This window comes from Falco rusticolus, chromosome Z (genome assembly GCF_015220075.1).
Source record: "Falco rusticolus isolate bFalRus1 chromosome Z, bFalRus1.pri, whole genome shotgun sequence".
Taxonomy (NCBI): domain Eukaryota; kingdom Metazoa; phylum Chordata; class Aves; order Falconiformes; family Falconidae; genus Falco; species Falco rusticolus.
In genome coordinates, this window is record NC_051210.1 from 75,274,069 (window position 1) to 75,291,922 (window position 17,854).

The 17,854-nt window shown below is 46.5% G+C and overlaps 1 protein-coding gene across 2 annotated transcripts; it reads left to right on the plus strand.

Annotated features, from left to right (window-relative positions):
* The first annotated feature begins 1,549 nt into the window (after nt 1-1,549).
* LOC119141847 (phospholipase A2 inhibitor 25 kDa subunit-like) lies at nt 1,550-6,996 on the plus strand. 2 transcript variants are annotated; one of them, XM_037374492.1, is made up of 5 exons: nt 1,552-1,702; nt 2,887-3,003; nt 4,191-4,340; nt 4,478-4,618; nt 6,570-6,996. In XM_037374492.1, exons 1-5 carry the CDS (start codon nt 1,654-1,656, stop codon nt 6,794-6,796), a joined length of 684 nt encoding a protein of 227 aa, XP_037230389.1. In that variant the 5' UTR covers nt 1,552-1,653; the 3' UTR covers nt 6,797-6,996. The 2 variants fall into 2 exon arrangements, with proteins under 2 accessions (XP_037230390.1, XP_037230389.1); XM_037374493.1 differs by lacking the exon at nt 2,887-3,003 and having other exon boundaries at nt 1,550-1,702.
* Nucleotides 6,997-17,854: the final 10,858 nt, after the last annotated feature.

Sequence of the window (17,854 nt, forward strand, 5' to 3'; positions counted from 1 at the left end):
CTAAGCAGAGGTCCCACTGGACTACTCAATGTATTTGGAAATGTCAGAAGACCACTTTTCCTTTGAAGAAGTTAGTCCCAGATGGGAAAAGTAGAAAGTAAGATGAGAGAGAAAAACAGGAAAACAAAGCAAATGAGTGGAAACATCAGCAAGATCTGTGATTTTTCTCTATGGATTTGCAGGAAGCCTTTGGTAGAGCCAGGAATGGCATTTAGCTCGTTTATGCATTGGTAGGAATCCTTGGCAATGAAACCCACTCAGCTTTTCACCAAATAAATACCCAGTCCTGCCAGGTTCAAGGTGAGACTCCCTCAGCAGACCAGATTTCCCTGCTACATGATACATCCCCATAGGCAGCCCTTGTCCTGCGCTAGAGCTGTCCTGGGCAGCAGGATGGAGTGGGTGAGCCTCAGAAGGTCCTTGTGTTTGTGGTCTGCATGCCCCTCCTGTTGCTTGGGTTTCTCTTGTGTCTGGAGGCCAGATGAGCCCAGCACCTCTGCTCTGCTACAGAGTGAAAAGTCTGCCTGGGGCAGTGTCTTGTCCAAGGAGCTGTTACTGCAGTTGCCCCCCAGCTGCACAAAGACACGTCAGTTCTTCCTTGCTGTCAATGCAAAAAGTCACTCAGGACCATAAACTAACTGGCTGTGTCTGATCGGGTGCAGGACAGGAGTATGGAGGATATCTTCGGGACAGGGAATAGTTTCAATGAGGCAGCACATCGTAATGAAACCTGCACGTGGGACAGGGAACCCTTAGGCCTTCGGTCACTGCTGCTTGGCATTAGCTCATCGTGAGATCTCAGGGCATGGAAAACCTGCTATAACACGACCAGGCTGTCTCATAGCCACATAGACGTTTTCTGCCTGCTGGCTGGTTTGATTTAAAGTCCAGAAGGACAATAGAAGACTCCCTTATCAACTTCCAAGTGTTTTCTATCAAAACCTGCACCCTGGAGGACCTGCTTTGCAGCTCTGACATACTCAGCCCCAGGAACCCTTGACTGAGCCTGCTCCAAGGCGTGCATTGGCAGTCATATTGCAAACAGAAAGTGCATGTCAGCTTGGAGAGGAAGCTCACTGCTTTGCCACTGTCTGCTTTGCTGCTGTACTCAGGGCATGAGAGCGCTTGACTGTCTGATGGGAAGGGAGATGGGAAACCAGCCAGCAAAAACTCAGCCATAAGGAAAATTCCTGGCTGGCCCTTAGAATCCTAGAATCATTCAGGCTGGAAAGGGCACTTTGCTTCTTTGGGCCTAATGGTGAGAGCGCAACAGCGCTGTTCAAATGGTTTCTGCTTCATCATTCATACCTATGGCAGAGGCTGAATGTTGTTCAAACAAAGTCTGCACTGGAGACATACCTGACAGATCTCAGGCAAGCCAGTCTTTCCCCACAGGCTGCATACTCTCAACTGGGGAAAGACAAACAGCATTACTTATGCAGAGGAAAAGGCAGAACTTGTGCTTTAAGAAAAAACAAACACTTGTGCTACTCCTCTGCAGATATATATATATCCTCTATAATTCTTCAGAGCACTTCCCTGACTGCGACTTCCCCAAAACGCCCTGTTTTCCTCCAATTTGTAAAGCCCTTGTGGCACACGGCACTGTGCTCGGCAAGACCTGGCAGCTCCCTGTGCTTACATCCCATCAGCATGAAAGTGTCCCTTGGCCTTAGCTTCTTCCTGGCTTTCCTGGACCCAGGTGAGTTTTCTGCTGGGATCTGCAAGGCTGTGAGACATTGAAGTGGTCTGGGAATGGGTCGTCTGCATGTGGGGCCATTCCAGCCATCTGAGCTATAGGAACCCCTTGTCTGGGGGGATCTGCACTGCAGAGAGGACACTGGTCTTCTTGGGGGATCTTTGGTGCTGTTAGCCAGTGTGCAGATGAGGGCATTTACAATGTGAACCAGCTGTCTAAGCTCCCGTGGTGGTCACTGGTGATCTAGCTGGGACAGTCATGGGCGTCACTCAGGTTACTCTGAGGCAGACAGACCTTTGGTCAGCTGAATCTATCTCCAGCCACCATTTAACGACAAACTTAGGGGCTGATTTATTTTGCTCATGCCCAGGGTTGTGTGACATTTCAGACATTATATGTCATCTTGGCTGTCCTTCAGCTCTGCTCCAGAAGACCACTGAAATCTTGGAGGTCTTCTGTCATGTCTGCCACCCCATGTAGATATCACAGCCACTGCAAGAGGCCGCAGATGGCACCTGGGTTTAGGGAACTGACACATGCCCTGGACCTTTCAATCTACATGCTGGAACCTTGGGTCCCAATGAGTGTGTCAGGGAAGACATGCTGTTTGTTTTCTGTTGATAAACATTTTATTTCTTTTTGACTGTTTTCTGCTGACTACCTGATATTCTGATCTGTGTAAGATGTTCCAGCAGGCAGTTTGTAAAGTGATTTCCCTTAACGCCTACAAAGAGATATGCTATTCCCCATAACGCGTAAACGCCCACTGGCAGCTTCTTGATCCCCAGCCCCTGCTCGCTGCAAAGAGGGGATTTGGGGCCTGGGAAGCCAGGGACAGCTGAATGCCTGCCAGGGTGGAGGGGTTTGTGGGGATGCTTTCTTTAGCAGTGTCAGGACCACCAAGGAAACACCTTTGTACAGGAGATAAGGGAAGCTGGCTCAGTATTGGTGGTTAAAATGTAAAATGCTTTCCCCAGATGGCTTCCTCTCGCTTGCCCAAATTCAAGTTCATACTAGAATAAATAGTAATAGAAATAATTGAAAAAAAGCTATGACACAAATTGAGCAATAGGACAAGAGAAATAAGGGAAGAGAACTGAAAAGTGCTGATATGATGAAGCAAAGTATTGATGAAAGGGGAAGCCTCATGACTGCCACCCAGGAATGTGTCCTCTTTCTTTCCCCAGGGACCTCCCTTCAGTGTGAGGTTTGCCACAGCATAGGAAAAAGCTGCTCTGGCCCCATGAAAACTTGTAGTGGCGCTGAAGATACTTGCGGCATTATTCTGCATGAAGTCATGATAGGTAGGTGAGACACCCACCGTGGCTGTGGGCCAGCACTGCTGTCAGAGCAGGGGTGGGGATGGGTCTCTCCCCTCACCTCTGTCACTGGCCTTATGGTGAGTCCTTGGATAAGCTATTAATTTTCCTTTTCACTGGCAGAGGACCCAGAGATCAGGATGTTCTGAAATGGGAAAAGCTCTCCATTTCTCTGTCTCAAGCAGTGTTTCCTGCTGGGAGGGCTTGGTTCTTAGCCATGGAGGGGAAGGTCTAGGCAGCACACTGGGAGGAGACACTGGATTTTAATCTTTTTAACTTTAAAAAGGTTGAGTAGTTGGGTTGAGAGGCTGATGGCCTCTAGCACTGAGGGTGCACTGACCATGGGTGGAGGGAGAAACCGTCTTCATCTGACTCCCTTTCTCAAGTAGGGAAGGGGACACCAGGCAGCCAGGTCACACCACCAGGACTGAGCTACCACCATGTCCCCATGGTTGATAAGCCAAAGGTGGGTGCTGAGCCCTGACACAACTGTACACTTGGTTGTGTTAGTGGCATGTCTTTGGTCATCACCCAGCTTCAGTGATGTGACCAGTGATGGCTTTTAGACTGGAGGTTGACTTGTATCCTACCAGCTTTGGTGCTGGCAGCTCCAGTGGGTACTTCTTTCTGCTTGTGCAAAGCCACACTTCATCCTCAAAGTGCTAGAGGGACCTCAGTATACTCCAGGTAACTGTTCTGCTCCCTATTGCACCTTTTGGGCTTGGCTGATGGGGAAGACTTGGACTTGCCTGCATCAGGATGCTTGTGGCTGTAGTAGACCATGTACTCGGTGGACTGTGCATGAAGAAGTGTGGGCTATGGGTCAGAGGCATGTGGGTGACCCCGTAAGATCTGCAGCTGGGGCATTCTGGCTAACTTGAACATCTGCAACAAGGTCAGCTGTCTGTGAAGAGTTGTGTACTCTCCTGACTTTAAGCACATCATGGAGGAGGAGAAATTCCTGAATAGTGTCTCGGATGTGATGACACCCTCATTCCTCTGAGGGGATCACCAGGATCACTGGGGCTGATTTTTGGGGGCGCTCCACTGTTCCCAGACCACTCTCAGGTCCCAGCACAGCTGCGTATCAGTTCCTGCTGTAGGAACTAGTGGGAGGGGAGGGGAGTTACCTTGTAGTTAATAGCTTGGCACTGCCCTCTGCTTCATTGCAGGGGGGATGGCAATCCCTTCATCTGTCAAGTCCTGCCTGCCATCCAGCATCTGCCAGCTTGGCCCTATCACCATGAACTACGGGAAGGTAAAAGCAAGGAGTCACTTGGCTTGCTGCACAGGAAATAACTGTCAAACCACCTCTGTCACATGTAAGCTCTCTTTTTCCTTATACCCCGTCCCTTCTCTGTCTGCCCCATCCCATGGGGTCTTCCAGGCTAAGCCATCACTGGCCCATTCCTCTTGTTCCCTCACTAAAACCAGTTACAGTCAACCTCTTTCCTTCCAGTGCCACCAGAGGACAACGTGCCCAATGGATACCAGTGTCCTGCCTGCTACAGTGTGGACTCCTTTCAGTGCAGTAACGAAATCGTAAACTGCACTGGATCTGAAACCCAGTGTGTTGACATTTCTGGGTTAATGAATTCTGGTAATTGCCTTTTACTTGGGACTGTCTTTCATCTTTTTGGTTAAATGGGTGAAACCAGTCTAAGATAAAGCATCACAGAGAAAAGAAAATGGGCAAAAAAGTGTGAAGGAAAGAGGAAGAGACATGGAACTGGAAGGGAATGTTCTTAAAGGTAATCAAAGGGCTGAGGTGCTTTCTTCTTCCTCCTTCCCCATCATGCACAGACAACTGTTGGGATTCCTCATAGCATGACATAACTGAGGTCAAGAGCAGAACTGGACTGAAGCCATCTGATACATGGGCATGTGAGAAATCTGACTGAGACCCTGAACCTGCTGGGCCTAGCAAGGATGCATGGGGATGAATCTGGATCTAAGCCAGTTGCCTGCTTAGTGGAGGTTCAGGTGAAACTGGTACAGAGCCATTGGCTTTCTCATGAGGTGACGCTGGTCACTGGGGCCAAGACACTGTTTGTTGTAGCAGTGCTTCTGCTCCTAGACAGCCAGGGACAGGTTCCTTCCCATGAACAGTGCAACTGAGCCTTTGGGGTACCCAAAGGTCTTGCCAGCCAGGGAACTCCAGCCTTTGCATGGCTGGGGTCACCAGCAGCACATTACACTTCCATTCAGAAAATTTTCCTATCTCAGCAGCTGTAATTAGAGAGAGGAAAGTAGACCACAAGCTCCCTGGTCACTCCCCTTTCCTCCCCTGCCGCAGGTAAAAAGACTTCCATGTTTCATGGCAGTCTTGCCTGTGCTCCAGCAAGCAGGAAGAATAACAAGGAAATTAAGGGCACCACCATCTGCTGTAGAAACAGACAAGAAAATATTATCTTGTGTATGGTTATGGATGAAGTTGCTCTGAGTTGACAATATTTCTGGGTGATGATATGATGCCTGAAGGTCTTTGCTATACACTTTATAGACGTATTGGACAAACCCTGGATTAGAAGGTGCTTCACAGAGACAACATGAAGGAAAACAAGAATTTTCTTAGTCACAGCAATGGAAATAGAGTGGTGCAATTAGTTTAGTGTACTGAAATAAAATATGCTCCTAACTTGTCTTGACTTAACTGATCAGCCTCTGTAAATAGAGCAGACCTATCAGTATGATTAGCTGCGCAGAGGAAGCAGCAGTGCAGGGGACAAAGGAGGGCAAGAAAGGAATGAAGCACCCTTATATATAATTTGTTCTGAAGATAAAAACGTCCAGCAGAATATTCCACACCTCAATGGCCTGTGCAGCAAAGAAACATGAGCAGCGTAAGTGAAAGCAAGCAATGGGAGCAAGAGTATGTGAATGGGGAGTTAGGCACATAGCACCTTCTCAGGTGTTCTCCTCAGGTAGATGCACCACTGTTGGTAAGGGACAAATTCAGGTTTCAGGCTCTCCCTCAGTGGGCATGTGAGCAGGGTTTATCTGTTGGTTTGGCTAAATCCTGTAAGACCTTAGAGAATGGACTTACCTGAATAAATGGCTCAGCCTGTAATGTCCTAACTACTCACCCCTGTGCCACGACTGGCTGGGAGATAGTAATCCAGTTCAAATGTCATGAGAGAGTTGGAGAGAAAAGGAGACAAGAACACCTGGAGTGCTCTCACACAGCCCTGGTTTCTTTAGGGAGCTAGGCAAGATTTGAACACATATGTGAGAAAGAAAACTATTAAAAACCTTTATTTTTTTTAAATTTAAAACATGTAGATTTTTTTAAAAATCATTTTTATTTAGCAGAAAGAAAGAAAAGACAAACTCTAAACCCTTTGTATTTCAAATCAACCAAGGTGACCTTGCGGCTTCTTCAAATCTGTTCAGGGGATGGGAACAGACAGGAATGGGTTGGTGGTGTTGAAGCCAACTGGCTATAAGGAATAGGAAGTTCTTGGGGTGGAAATGGGGACCTTATTGGCCAGGGAGGGAATAACTATGAAGACTGGTTTCCCTGATGCATGGCATGTACTTCTCCTTCATAGGTGGGTTGTCTCTGAAAGCTGCCATGAAGGGCTGCACCACCATTTCTGAATGCAGTATAGTAGGAGATGGACAAAACAGCCTGGGGATGATGGACATAAAGTTAAGGTCATTCCAGTGCAAACCAGCTTCATATGGTTTGGCCATAGTGAGTTCTGGCTTTGCCCCTCCGGACACCCTCTTCCTCCCTGTCCTGTCAGGATTCATCTTGGAGAAGGTACTTTTCTGATTCTCACTAAGTGCTGGGTTAAGCAAAGCCGATGACAAACTCCAGCACTTTTGGTTTGCGCCAAATCCTTTTTGCTGTGGCTTCTCTGCCATGGGGAGTTCATCTTCAAATCACCTCTTCTTCTTTTATAATTTCACAGAATAAAGACAGTACCTACACTTCTTTTGTTTCCTCATTGAATTAAAGACTCATATGTTCAACAGGGGTTGGTTTCATGTTACATTCTCTGAGTGTTTTGTCCACACTGGGACCAGGGGAGACGGCATGAGGTGCCTGTGCACTGCACAGGCAATGGGAGCTCTCAAGACAGCCTTATAGCCTACATTCACTATTTCAGGATAAGTGACAAGTTCCAAAACCACTTTTCCAGGCTCTGAAAGGGACTGGAGGTGAGTTCCTAACAGGTTCACGCTGATTAGGAAGATAGCTTGCCCCTTTTTCCTTCCTTTGTATCCTGTTTCTCCGCAGTAGGCAGAGTGCCTCCGTTCAGGGCCATCCTGACGCAGGCTCCGTTTCAGAGAAGAGTCAGTGAAACTGCCACAAGCAAACTGCTTCTGGCGAGAGCCTTTCTCCTCATGGTGGTTCTTCTTGGCTTACCAGACACTCTCCCATTTTGTCTTAGGTTTCATGATTATCTGGAATAAATGCTTACCTTAAGAAGGTTTAATTTCATAAAATAAGCAGTTTTCTACCGTGAAGGGCTGCTGGGAGTCCAAGTAATGGGAAGATTTAGCCCAATGTCTATTTCCCTTCTGTTGGCCAAGCTACCCCCATAGCTGGGATAGTCTCCCCTCTTCTACATTTACCACCACCTGGCTATTCTGCTCCAGCCACTGCCTGCCCTAATGGGTCTCCTCAGGTTGGTCCTACATAAAGGCACTGAAGAAAAACTGCACATCTGGCAGCATCGCCATACCTGGGAGGTAGTATGGGCGGTGGGCAAAAGGATACAACAGCGGGAGCTCTGGGAGATGCTGGAGTGTGGAGTGTAGCAGGGATGTTAGCAAATTTCAGTGTTTCATTAAGCATCTGTTCCCAGATGAGTGGCCCATTTTTGAAGCAGAATTGTCTTTTGAACAGGATTATTAAGCAACGTGCATGACTCTGTCTATCCTTAGTAGCCCTGGCTCACAGTGCAAATGTGCAGTGTTTTGGACAAGGAGTTATAGTGTTGAGGCAAAGCAATTTTATCTCCTAGTTCAATGCTGTGGCAGAAAGCCCTATGGAAAACCTTGGCTGCTGAAACCAGACCATAATGGGCGGCAGCAGCGAGATGACTATGCCTACATATGCATGTATGAAAATATACATGATCACCTTTTAACTTGCAGCATGGGCACTGAATGTTCTTGTAATTTCTGTCTCCCCCAGACTTTCTCTTCTTCCCAAACAGGCTGAAACTCCTTTCCTCCTAGTATTCCCACCAAATTATTTGGGAGAGAATTTCACATTATCTATTATAATAAAGGGGTGTGGGTCTGAGAGTGAAAATTAATTTTTGGGGCGGGGAGTGAACTGATAAAACAGATTTAATGCAGGGAAAAGAGTCTGGTTAGGCTCAGTTAATTATTTGCAGAGGCTGTGCAATTACGATGTGAAAGAGAGGCAATACATCTCCCCCTTTATCGTGTAGCAATAGACTGATACTGCAGCGACTCAATCCTTCAGCATTTTTCCAGATCTGATAACACCCTGGAATTAAAAAAATTCTCTATCTATGCAAGTGCATTATCCCTGAACACACCTCCTGCATGTTCATGCAGAACATTACATTGCTGTCTGTGGCACCCAATGGCAGATCTCGATCTGCTTCGATGGCTCAACCCTTCACTTTCTCTTCCACTTTGACCTGTGATGTTATCGGGACAGAAAAGCTAAATGGGTTTTTTCAGCCCGGGCAAGACTTGGGTGAGACACATCCAGAAAGCCACGGTGCTGGGGTGGTGTTTGGGGAGGACAGAGAGAACAAGAGCAGTCAGCAATTTTTCTAACAAGGGTTTGTGGTGCAGAGAGGAGACACACATCAATTTTGACCTCTAACTCAATGTTGTGGCAAAGCTGTTGTAGTCTGTAGCTGTATAGTGGGGGAGTGATGAGTGGAAACAATCCTGCATCTTTATGACTAATGCTGGTTCTGTTCCAACATCCACATTTTTAAAGGCTGTTAAAAATGGAAAGTGTGAAATAAAATGCATTGCAGTGAGAGACTTTAGGAGCATAAACCTGTGATCTTACTGGAAAGAAGATAGAGAAGTGGCTTGTTTACAGGCTATAAACACACTTCTATGGAAATGATAAGATATTAAAGGGCTTTTTTATACACGAAAGCACAGCAGAAACCTGACATACCCAAAGGAGAAAAAGTCACATCGTCACTATGCACAGACTTCAGCCATTAGAGAGAGCAAAGCAGTCATCAGCTTTTGATGTCTGCAAACCCAGCACGAAGGCCTTTCAGAAATGGATGCTGTAGTTGCAGATACATTATAGGTAGTTCAGGCAGAGCTGGTAGAAACGTGATAGACCAGGGTATGGAGGAAGGTGATGAGATGATGAGCCCTTCTGATCTTAAATCTGGCTTCTGGGGAGGGAGATGATGCTGGAGTGTGTTCAGATAAAGGCAACACAAAAGACAGGACAAAAACTGGTGGCGCCAATTTATAAAACCAAACCAAACAATGGGATCTCCGTATCTTGAGCAAGGAGTGATGAATGAGCAACAGTTGCTCTAAATATCTGCAGGGTGTGAACACCAGAGGAGGGGGCATCTCCAGAGATTCCCAGTAAAACCACTGCTGTGGTGAGCATGGGAAGCCCCATGACTCACAGGGTTTAATCGAGGATATGCAGCAGGGAGCAGCCCTGAGGTCATAGGCATGGTAGGGAGGGGCAAGGAGAGATGGGGCCAAAACCCATCACAGTAAGTGGAATGACTCCTGCTGATTTTAATGGGCTTTGAAGCAGGCCTTAGATACAAAACTCAGTTCTTTCCATCTACGTTTTCTCCTTATAATATATACAAACTCTACTCCCACACAGGCGAGCACACGCAGACATGTAAATACCAGATCCTCCCTTAGATCTTGTAGACACTTCAGCTACCAGGCACAGGAGATAGAGATGCTCCTGGCCCTGTATGGCTGGCTGCTGCCTCCCTTATCCGCAATAATGACCATGTGAACAACAGCTTTGATCTCCCCTTTGCATAACAAAGAGGACGCAGACCATTGCCTTCTCTCCCCTGACAGTGGAAAATCAGCTGTCTCCTGCCATTCCCTCTCTTTCCTCTGAAGTTTTGGTTCTTTCCCAAAATGCTGAGCTGGCAAGAAAGTCTGGTGACAGCCAGAAAACCCATTGGTGATCTGAGATAGGGAGATGGACATGCAAGAGTTTTACCCAACAGGCTGGAGATTTTGTAGGATGAAGGAGGGAAGATGAGGATTTGAGCTGTCATTTGCTGGACACGGTCCTGAGCTCTCTGGGTGGACTTGGGATGAGCAGGGCAGGAAAGCTGGGGAGAAGGGGCTGTGTCTTTGTGCAGCCATGCACCATGCAAGGTTTTTTTTACCAGATACAAAAATCCTTGGCTTCTTCTTCCTGGCATATCTGGAGCTGGGAATGTTTTCCTTCCACTTCTTGGGAAGCATTCCTGCCCCCAGCAGTTTCACACCAGGAGCTTGGGATGCTGTGACACAGTTTATCTGGCCAGAGCATGGCCTGGGGTTGTATTTGCAAAAGAATGCAAAGTAGTTGCTGTGTTTCTTTTATGTAATGACCAGGGCTCTTATAAGGGAGTTTGTCCAGCACCCTGGGCCAGCAGGTCCAGTAGGTATGTGTTTTGGGGATTACACATCTTCACAGGCAAAATGAAGACAAGCAGTGAATGAACAAGCAATCTTTCTCTGAGGCAGGAAGAATGTGTGTTGTGCTGCATACCAGAGACTAAACAATTTTCCCACCTCTTTCAGGAAAAGACAGCAGGACTGGGACCATCTGACCAAATGTAGGTTTGTGCAACAAGTAGGTGTCTCCATCTGAGCATGTCATCAAACCCCTGGGGGCCTGAGTCAATACATCTCTTGGAGACCAGGTTCTCCAGTTCTAATCACGCTGCAGGTTCCCATTTGTACTCTGAGGACCACCACTGATGGAGGCACCTTCACTGTAGACAGACAATGTTAGGTGCAGAAGACCCCATCCCCAGGGTCCTGTCTTTTCCTTAGAGAACATTTTATCTGCAAATAAGATAAATAAGAAAAATCTGCAAATAAGAAAGCAAATGCTCCACAGCCACTGTGCTAAGGAACAGGCTAACTTTGCATCAAAAGCTGCAGGGCCTCATCTCCTGACTCTGTGGATACCTCTACTGGATAAAAACCTGCTGTTCCCAAAGCTTCACACATGTTTACTCTTGTCTGGACTGTATATTGTGAAGAATAGCATTTGGTCCCCATCTCTACTGCTGTCACATGGAAGAAGCACCTCTCCTTCCCTATACATATCCAAACTGTGGTAGACCATCTTGTTCAGACTCATCAGAATTCTCACGCAGATGGGTGAATGAAAATAAAATTCATCCCTGCACCTGTCTTAGAATTGCCTAACCAACCACTTCAAGCAACCAGACCTCTAATACTTGGCAGTTTTTAGGACAAAAGCTGATGTGCACATCACTGCTGGGGCTGCATACTTGGCTGCTGCCACTGGAGACAGAGCTGTTCTGTTTTAGGATGTTGCAGATCACAGGAAGGGAAAGTTTCCTTCTACACTTCATTGCCTCCCAAGGTCACACCTCATGTCTCCAGGGGACAAGCCCTTGGGCCTCCTGCCCAGAAACCTGTGTTGTTGCAGTAAGGAATCTAGAATATTTATTTATTTGCTGGTTGTTTTTTCTTTCTTTTTTTTTTTTTTTTTAAGATTTTCTGCTCCAGAAGACTCAGGTAGGGAGTATCAGATCAGAGCACACAATTTTCCAAGCAGGTTTCTGCTGGAGACCTCCTGGGATGACGTAGATTGCCAGAGAAAACATGAAAACTAGTGGCTGCTGATTTCTGAAAAAGTAGCTGGTTATAAGTTCTGGGGTCTGTGCAGGCTCAAGGGAATTGTGAAACTGTGAAGTTACAACTCTAGGAAACAACAAGGCCTGTTGAAGCCCCCAGATAAGGGCCATCTGACAGCGTTTGTTGGTTCCAAAGGGTTTGATGCCATTTGGGAAGTAGCCTGTCACAGCCTATGTAAAATGTCTAGCTGGAAGCTTGGATTCAGTGGAGGAGCTGGTTCAAGCTGTGGGAGCTGATTCCCATCAGGAGATGTGGCAGCTTTAGCAGGTAGTGTTGCAGGACGCTAATCTATAGTATCAGTGTGAGGCTCAGTATGCTTAAGAAGTCAGGTGTTTCGTACGTGGTTAAATTCTCTTACCATGTGTCTGTAAAATGAGGAATTTAAGACATTTTCTCTGGCTGATTGCCCCTCTCTTTTTTCTTTACTGTGTTGCTGGGTCCATGGCTGAGTACACACATAGAGAGACAGTGGTCTGACACACCATGCTGCTGGCCAGAAGCTTTTGAGAAATGTGACTTAGTGTCCTTGGTCTAACTAAGACTGTAGCTGTGGCTTCATTTATCTGCCTTGTGGTCTCAAACCTTTGCAGTTCACTTAAGAAATCTGCAGGCGTGAGCATGGGAGCTGAGATCCTCGTTATCTGCATGATGGCAAGAGGAGTGCTCTAAGAAATCTGGTGCAGTATTATAAGATTTGTCAGATTACAGGAACTGACCATAATGCAAATTACGCACCAGAGCTGCTATAAGCTGCTGTAAGTGCTAACAACTACCACGTGCCATGAATGGCCCCAGGCTGAAAGCAAATGGTGCTTATGACACTAATGACCTGCAGGAGATAGAAAAGCCTAGTACAGTCGCAGGCCTGGTCATTAACCAACATCACTGAAGTGTTACCAAGTCATTAACCAACATCATCCCCCATTTCCAGCTTCTCTTCCCTCCAGTTTTGTGTGGAAACTCCTGCCCGTGGGGTCTGTTCCCATTACCTGGTGGGATGGGTTAAAGAGTAAGCCATGGCAGGCAACTGTGGGAATGCCGGTTTGCATCTTGGACTGGCTGAAGTTCAGTCCCTCCCTAAAACCCAACCAGTCTGGATCAGGCCCAGATTGTGCATCTTGCCTATGTCTTTCTCCCTCATTTTTTCATGAAGAATTACTCTAGTGTTTCATGGTTGGTTAAGCAATAAGCATGGTGACCTGTACATGACTGTCCAGAGGGACATTCCCATGCATGCAGGATAGTCTGAGCAGAAGGGGAAGGATTGGCAGGGGATCAGAGTTTACTGGGCTTTGTGAGGCACATTCCCAGTATCCTCTCCCCTGCCTCCACCCACCCTGGCACCCTGGTTGTGGCAGTTCCTCTCTGCACAGCCCATCTGGGGCACATGAGGAACTGCTCAGCGCTCCCTTTACTGTAATTTACAGGGAGGTGGTGTCTGCTTGGTGGTCTGCAGGGCCTGCTGGAGCACTGCAGCTATTTCTGGCACAGGGTTTTCCTTCCCCTGTATCTAGAGATCTTGCTGTTGCAGTACCAGCTCTGGAGCAAACCCTCTGTGGCAGAGCTGCACTGCCACAAAACCTGCAAACACACATCAGCTCAGCTTTTCAGCTCCCTGATGCCTCAGCACAGCCCATGGGAAAGAGCCAGGGCGAGGAGGGCTGGTTTAAGATCCAGGCAGTTATGTTGGCATAGGGTTTCTAATTGAAATGAGAGCTGACTGGCAGAGCAACATGGGGAAATAATGGGCAGCATACCTCTAAAAGAAACAGGGAAGAGAAAAATAGATTTTTTTTTCCTGAAAAGGTGCTTTTCTTTTATTACTTCTGGCACGTCTGTGGGAAGGTTCATCCCTCTGTTTCTTGTCCCATTTTGTGTCAGCACCTCCCTACCCATGTGGGTTTTAGCTGACTGCAAGAAGGAGTCCAGCTTTCCAATGAAGATTCTCTGGGAGGACAAAGGCTGGCACCAGATTCACCTTTTCCCTCTGCATTTTGGCTTTTGGGTTTCAATAATGGCTGGAGTCCTTCATCAAGACAGGAGGCCCATGAGGAAATTCAAAGAAAGAAATTGGTCTTTGATTTTGTGACCTGGACTATCCACCTCCTAGCTATTATGTAGGCAGGCATCAGCAACAGAAATGAAAATGAGTAAAATACCTGGAGTAAAATTCACTGGCAGGGCAAATGCATGACGTACATCTGGAAAAAAATGAAATGTCAGACAAAAAAATCAGCCTCACAGGCAGAATATTTTCTGATGTGGACACGTGGCAGTTGGCAGATCTTGATGCCACATGCTAAGGGTGCTATTATTCTTAGTCTTCCCGGTGCTTGTTCTGCTTTTTCTTATTGTGCCCTGGATCAGCATAGGAAAAGGCTAACGACTGCAGCACATGCAAAGGGTGCAGCTTTCTAACATCACTTTGGCTGTCTCTTCTTCCAGCACTTCACAGAATTGCTTTTCAACAGACAAATGTTTGACACCTTTAGGAAAACTCATTGTATCCCAGAAAAATAGAGATGGAGGAACCTCAGGAGCCATCAGGAGTCACACCCTCCCACAGTGCTGCAAGTTGCAATTCCTCTGGATTCACTGGTTTTCTCTGGAGCTTCTCCAGAGACCTGTCAGCCAGGCAAGCCAGAGTTCCCAGGGGATCAGGTGGGCTCTGGAATGGGGTCACACTGCACCTCCAGTGAGGCTGCAGCCTCTTGGCCCCTCATGGAGATAAATTCCCCAGCCCAGTGCCCACTCAGCTACTCATGCGCAAGGGGATATCCATTTCCCTCAGCCATGTCCTTCTCCTGCAGAGAAGCAGGTACAATTTAGCAGCCACTTAAAGACTGACTTTCAGCTTAGATTTTATTACTGCAATTCTTTTTTCTTTCTTCCTCTTCAGCCTTTCTGGTAATTACTCACACTTGCTTAAAATTAGCTTGAAAGGGACTTTAATGGGGCCAGCAGATCTTTTACAGGTTGCAGCAAGTGTGACCTCACACTTCTGCTGTACCCCTATTGATATTTGCAGGCTATCTTGTGCTAAATCAACGTGTAAAGTCCACAGTAGTGTCATTTTTCAGTATTTTTAAATCTGATTACCTAAGAAAATAAAGCTCTGCATTTATTTTTTCCCCTCTATTTGTTTCCCGTTCCCTCACTCTGTCTCCAAAAAACTTTTGAAACCATAGTGATTTCTACCATATTTTTCACTTAGTAAGAGATTTCCAAGATTTCAATTTGCTCATGCTTTTGTGAAAACTGGCAGCTGAGTGAAGCAGAAGGATCCACGTCGCTGCTGCTCCCTAGTCCTTCCCCACAAGCCAAAGGCACAGTTCAGCACGATATACAATATATAACCTGTGCTGCTGCTACCTGATGGCCAAGGAGCAACAAATCAATGCAGGTACAGCTGTGAGCCAGCCAGCGCAGCACAGGATGCAGATATCCAGCCAAACTAGTAGCAGATTCTGGAAGGAGCTGGGAGTATCATGATGGGGGAGGTTGGAGGGGAACTGTAGGAAAGCGCACCTTATTAACTTCATTAGTCACAGAACAACTTATTTTTAACAGTGCCTTTTCCCCACAAGGCTTGGAATAGTTGCCTTTTCTTCTCCGTTTCCCGACATAATTCCCTTGTCTTTAGCAGTGTCGTCAGCTCTGGATTCTTGGACAATGCATTTGGTGCATGCAGCATGATGCCAAAAGTGGTCATAGGCCAGAGAAAAGCCATAAAAGTGGGGAAGCAGCTGCTTGGCAGGAGCTGTAATGAATTTATAGGAGTGGAGGCAGGTGAACAAGCTGGCTTCCACAGAAGAGCTGTAAACGTCCTCTCCACAATTGGAGCTGATCCCCCACATCCTTTTGCTGTTGTCTCTGGCCTCCATTGGAATCACTGCTTATCCACATGCACTGAAAACTGGGAGACAGGTGGAAAACCAAAGGATTAGCAAGAGGAAAGTGGACGCATTTTGAAAGGCTAACATTGTGACCCTTCTTGGCATCAGATGCTGAGCTACTTTGAATATCTGACTGCTTCTTTTGTGCCTGAATGGCAATTGATCAGTTTGAGAAGTCTGGTCCAGCTCTGGATACTGGGCAGCTGGGAGATTATTTCCCTTTATTTGTTTCATTTGGGTCTGCCCAGGCGTTGCTGCACACCCTTGGGTGATTCCACTTACTTCCCATTGAGGGCATGGTGCAGTGTGTCAGCAGAAGGCACATGGCTGTATTCCCTGTGCAGCAGGTGAATTTGCTTTGTGATCCTCAGGTCTGTTGGTCGCTGTGGATCAGGCTTGTGGGAGTCATGGGCAGGACATTTAGGTAAGAGGACAATATAGGAGCTGAACATACATCCAGTGGGGAGGGCTCATATTGCCGTCAAAACCAGGTTTTGATGCAGCTGCTGATGAAGAGTTCCTTCCTCTGGGGCTGCTTGCTAGAATATGTGGTGAGGATGAGGGCACGTTTCCAGAAAAACTTCAGAGCGTTATCTCAAGTTGCAATGTACTGTTGTGACTGGGAGGGACCTTGGGAACCATCAAAGCCCAGTTGATCTGTTGGTGGCAGAGTAGTTTTTGACCGAATCTCATGAATTTATTGGAAGTTTAGTTTTTTATAAATTTGAAATCTGATTTGTGGAAATAGGTAGAAACACATGAGCCTTTATATTTTTATTGACTCAAAATGGTTGCTTTCTCCTACATTGAAGATGAGTCTGAAACCAGTAGGATGCTTCCATTTCTTTGCAGTCTGTCTGTGCAGTCAGACAGAGGGCTTGTAACAAAGATATATCTCCCACATTTCCTTCCCCATATTCCCATTGCCCCCCACCTATTTTAGAAAGGAAAGGCTGGAATTGTTTTCTTTTTGTCTTTGGGAAATCAGGAGTAGACCTTGGAGGCAGTTACATAAGGTAGAGATTACTGGAAGTCATAGGAAAAGAACCTTCCAAAAATCTGAAATAATAAACTCCAACCCAATTGACTTTCTATTGTTGAATAATGTCTTAAAATCAGTAAACACTTGGCTGGCTGCTGTGAGCACGTCTCAGTGAAGAACATCGTACTCTACAAACAGTGGTGATCCACCTCGTGAAGAGTGGAGAAGGTTGTTTTTAAAGCCAGAGTGGTTGAAAAGCTTTGAATTTCTGCACTACACTTTGCTATCAGAAAAATGCTCTCAGAATGGGCATTTTCCTTGGGCAAAAATTTATTTCAGCAGAAGTTTAGCATAGGGAAATTTAAACTAAGTAACTTTTTTGAGTCAGCTTGACAGCAAAAACTGAGTCCACTCAAGCCTCCAGAGCTTCTAACAAGAATAATTTAAAGCTGTTCTTGTCTGTGTTGCTATGTACAATCTGGGCTTCTTACATGGTGACATGTCACCAGTTTCTACCTCTGCCTGGAGGGTGTCAGTGAGTTTTGGGAGATGAGAAGGCTTCTGTGACACTTTTGGGGCTTTTCAGGTGCTTTCAGTGATGCTCACCCTGACCCTTGCACACACAGGGAGGTTGCAGAATTAGAGCAGAGAAAGACCAGGAAATATTTGCGAATAATATGACGAGCTTGGCAGTGAGAAACACATTTCTCTCTTTCCAAGCTGTGGTTATTGTTGGAAAGGCATTTCCAGCTGCAGCTGGAGTTCTTTGGTCAGAATTACCTTCTCAAAGGAGGACTCTAAACCTGAATGGCTGTGGGTGGGTCAAGGACAGCGAGCCTGTGCCCTGCCCTGGGTGTAAGAGATCCCTCCCTCACTGGCTATTTCAGCTTGTGGCTCTTTGAGAGAGAGTAAGACTTCGTGAGAAGTATCAATCTGGATAAATTAAGGGCTAAAATGATGGCCAAAGAAGTGATGGGGATAGGTGTAAGTGTATGGGCACAAGCTGGGAGCAGGTGATATATTTGTTTAAGGTGATGCCTGGAAAAGGCCCAGAAGGAGCACCTTTAATAGCTGCAGCTCTTACTACCTAGGCTGTTGACCAAAGTTTTGGCTCCTGATG

What these genes read in the sequence shown, in the direction of transcription:
- LOC119141847 (XM_037374492.1), top strand. Translation starts at nt 1,654, where the DNA reads ATGAAAGTGTCCCTTGGCCTTAGCTTCTTCCTGGCTTTCCTGGACCCA. An exon ending in TCTGCATGAAGTCATGATAG is followed by an intron (nt 3,004 to 4,190) that starts GTAGGTGAGACA and finishes GCTTCATTGCAG; the next exon opens with GGGGGATGGCAATCCCTTCA. An exon ending in TCAAACCACCTCTGTCACAT is followed by an intron (nt 4,341 to 4,477) that starts GTAAGCTCTCTT and finishes CTTTCCTTCCAG; the next exon opens with TGCCACCAGAGGACAACGTG.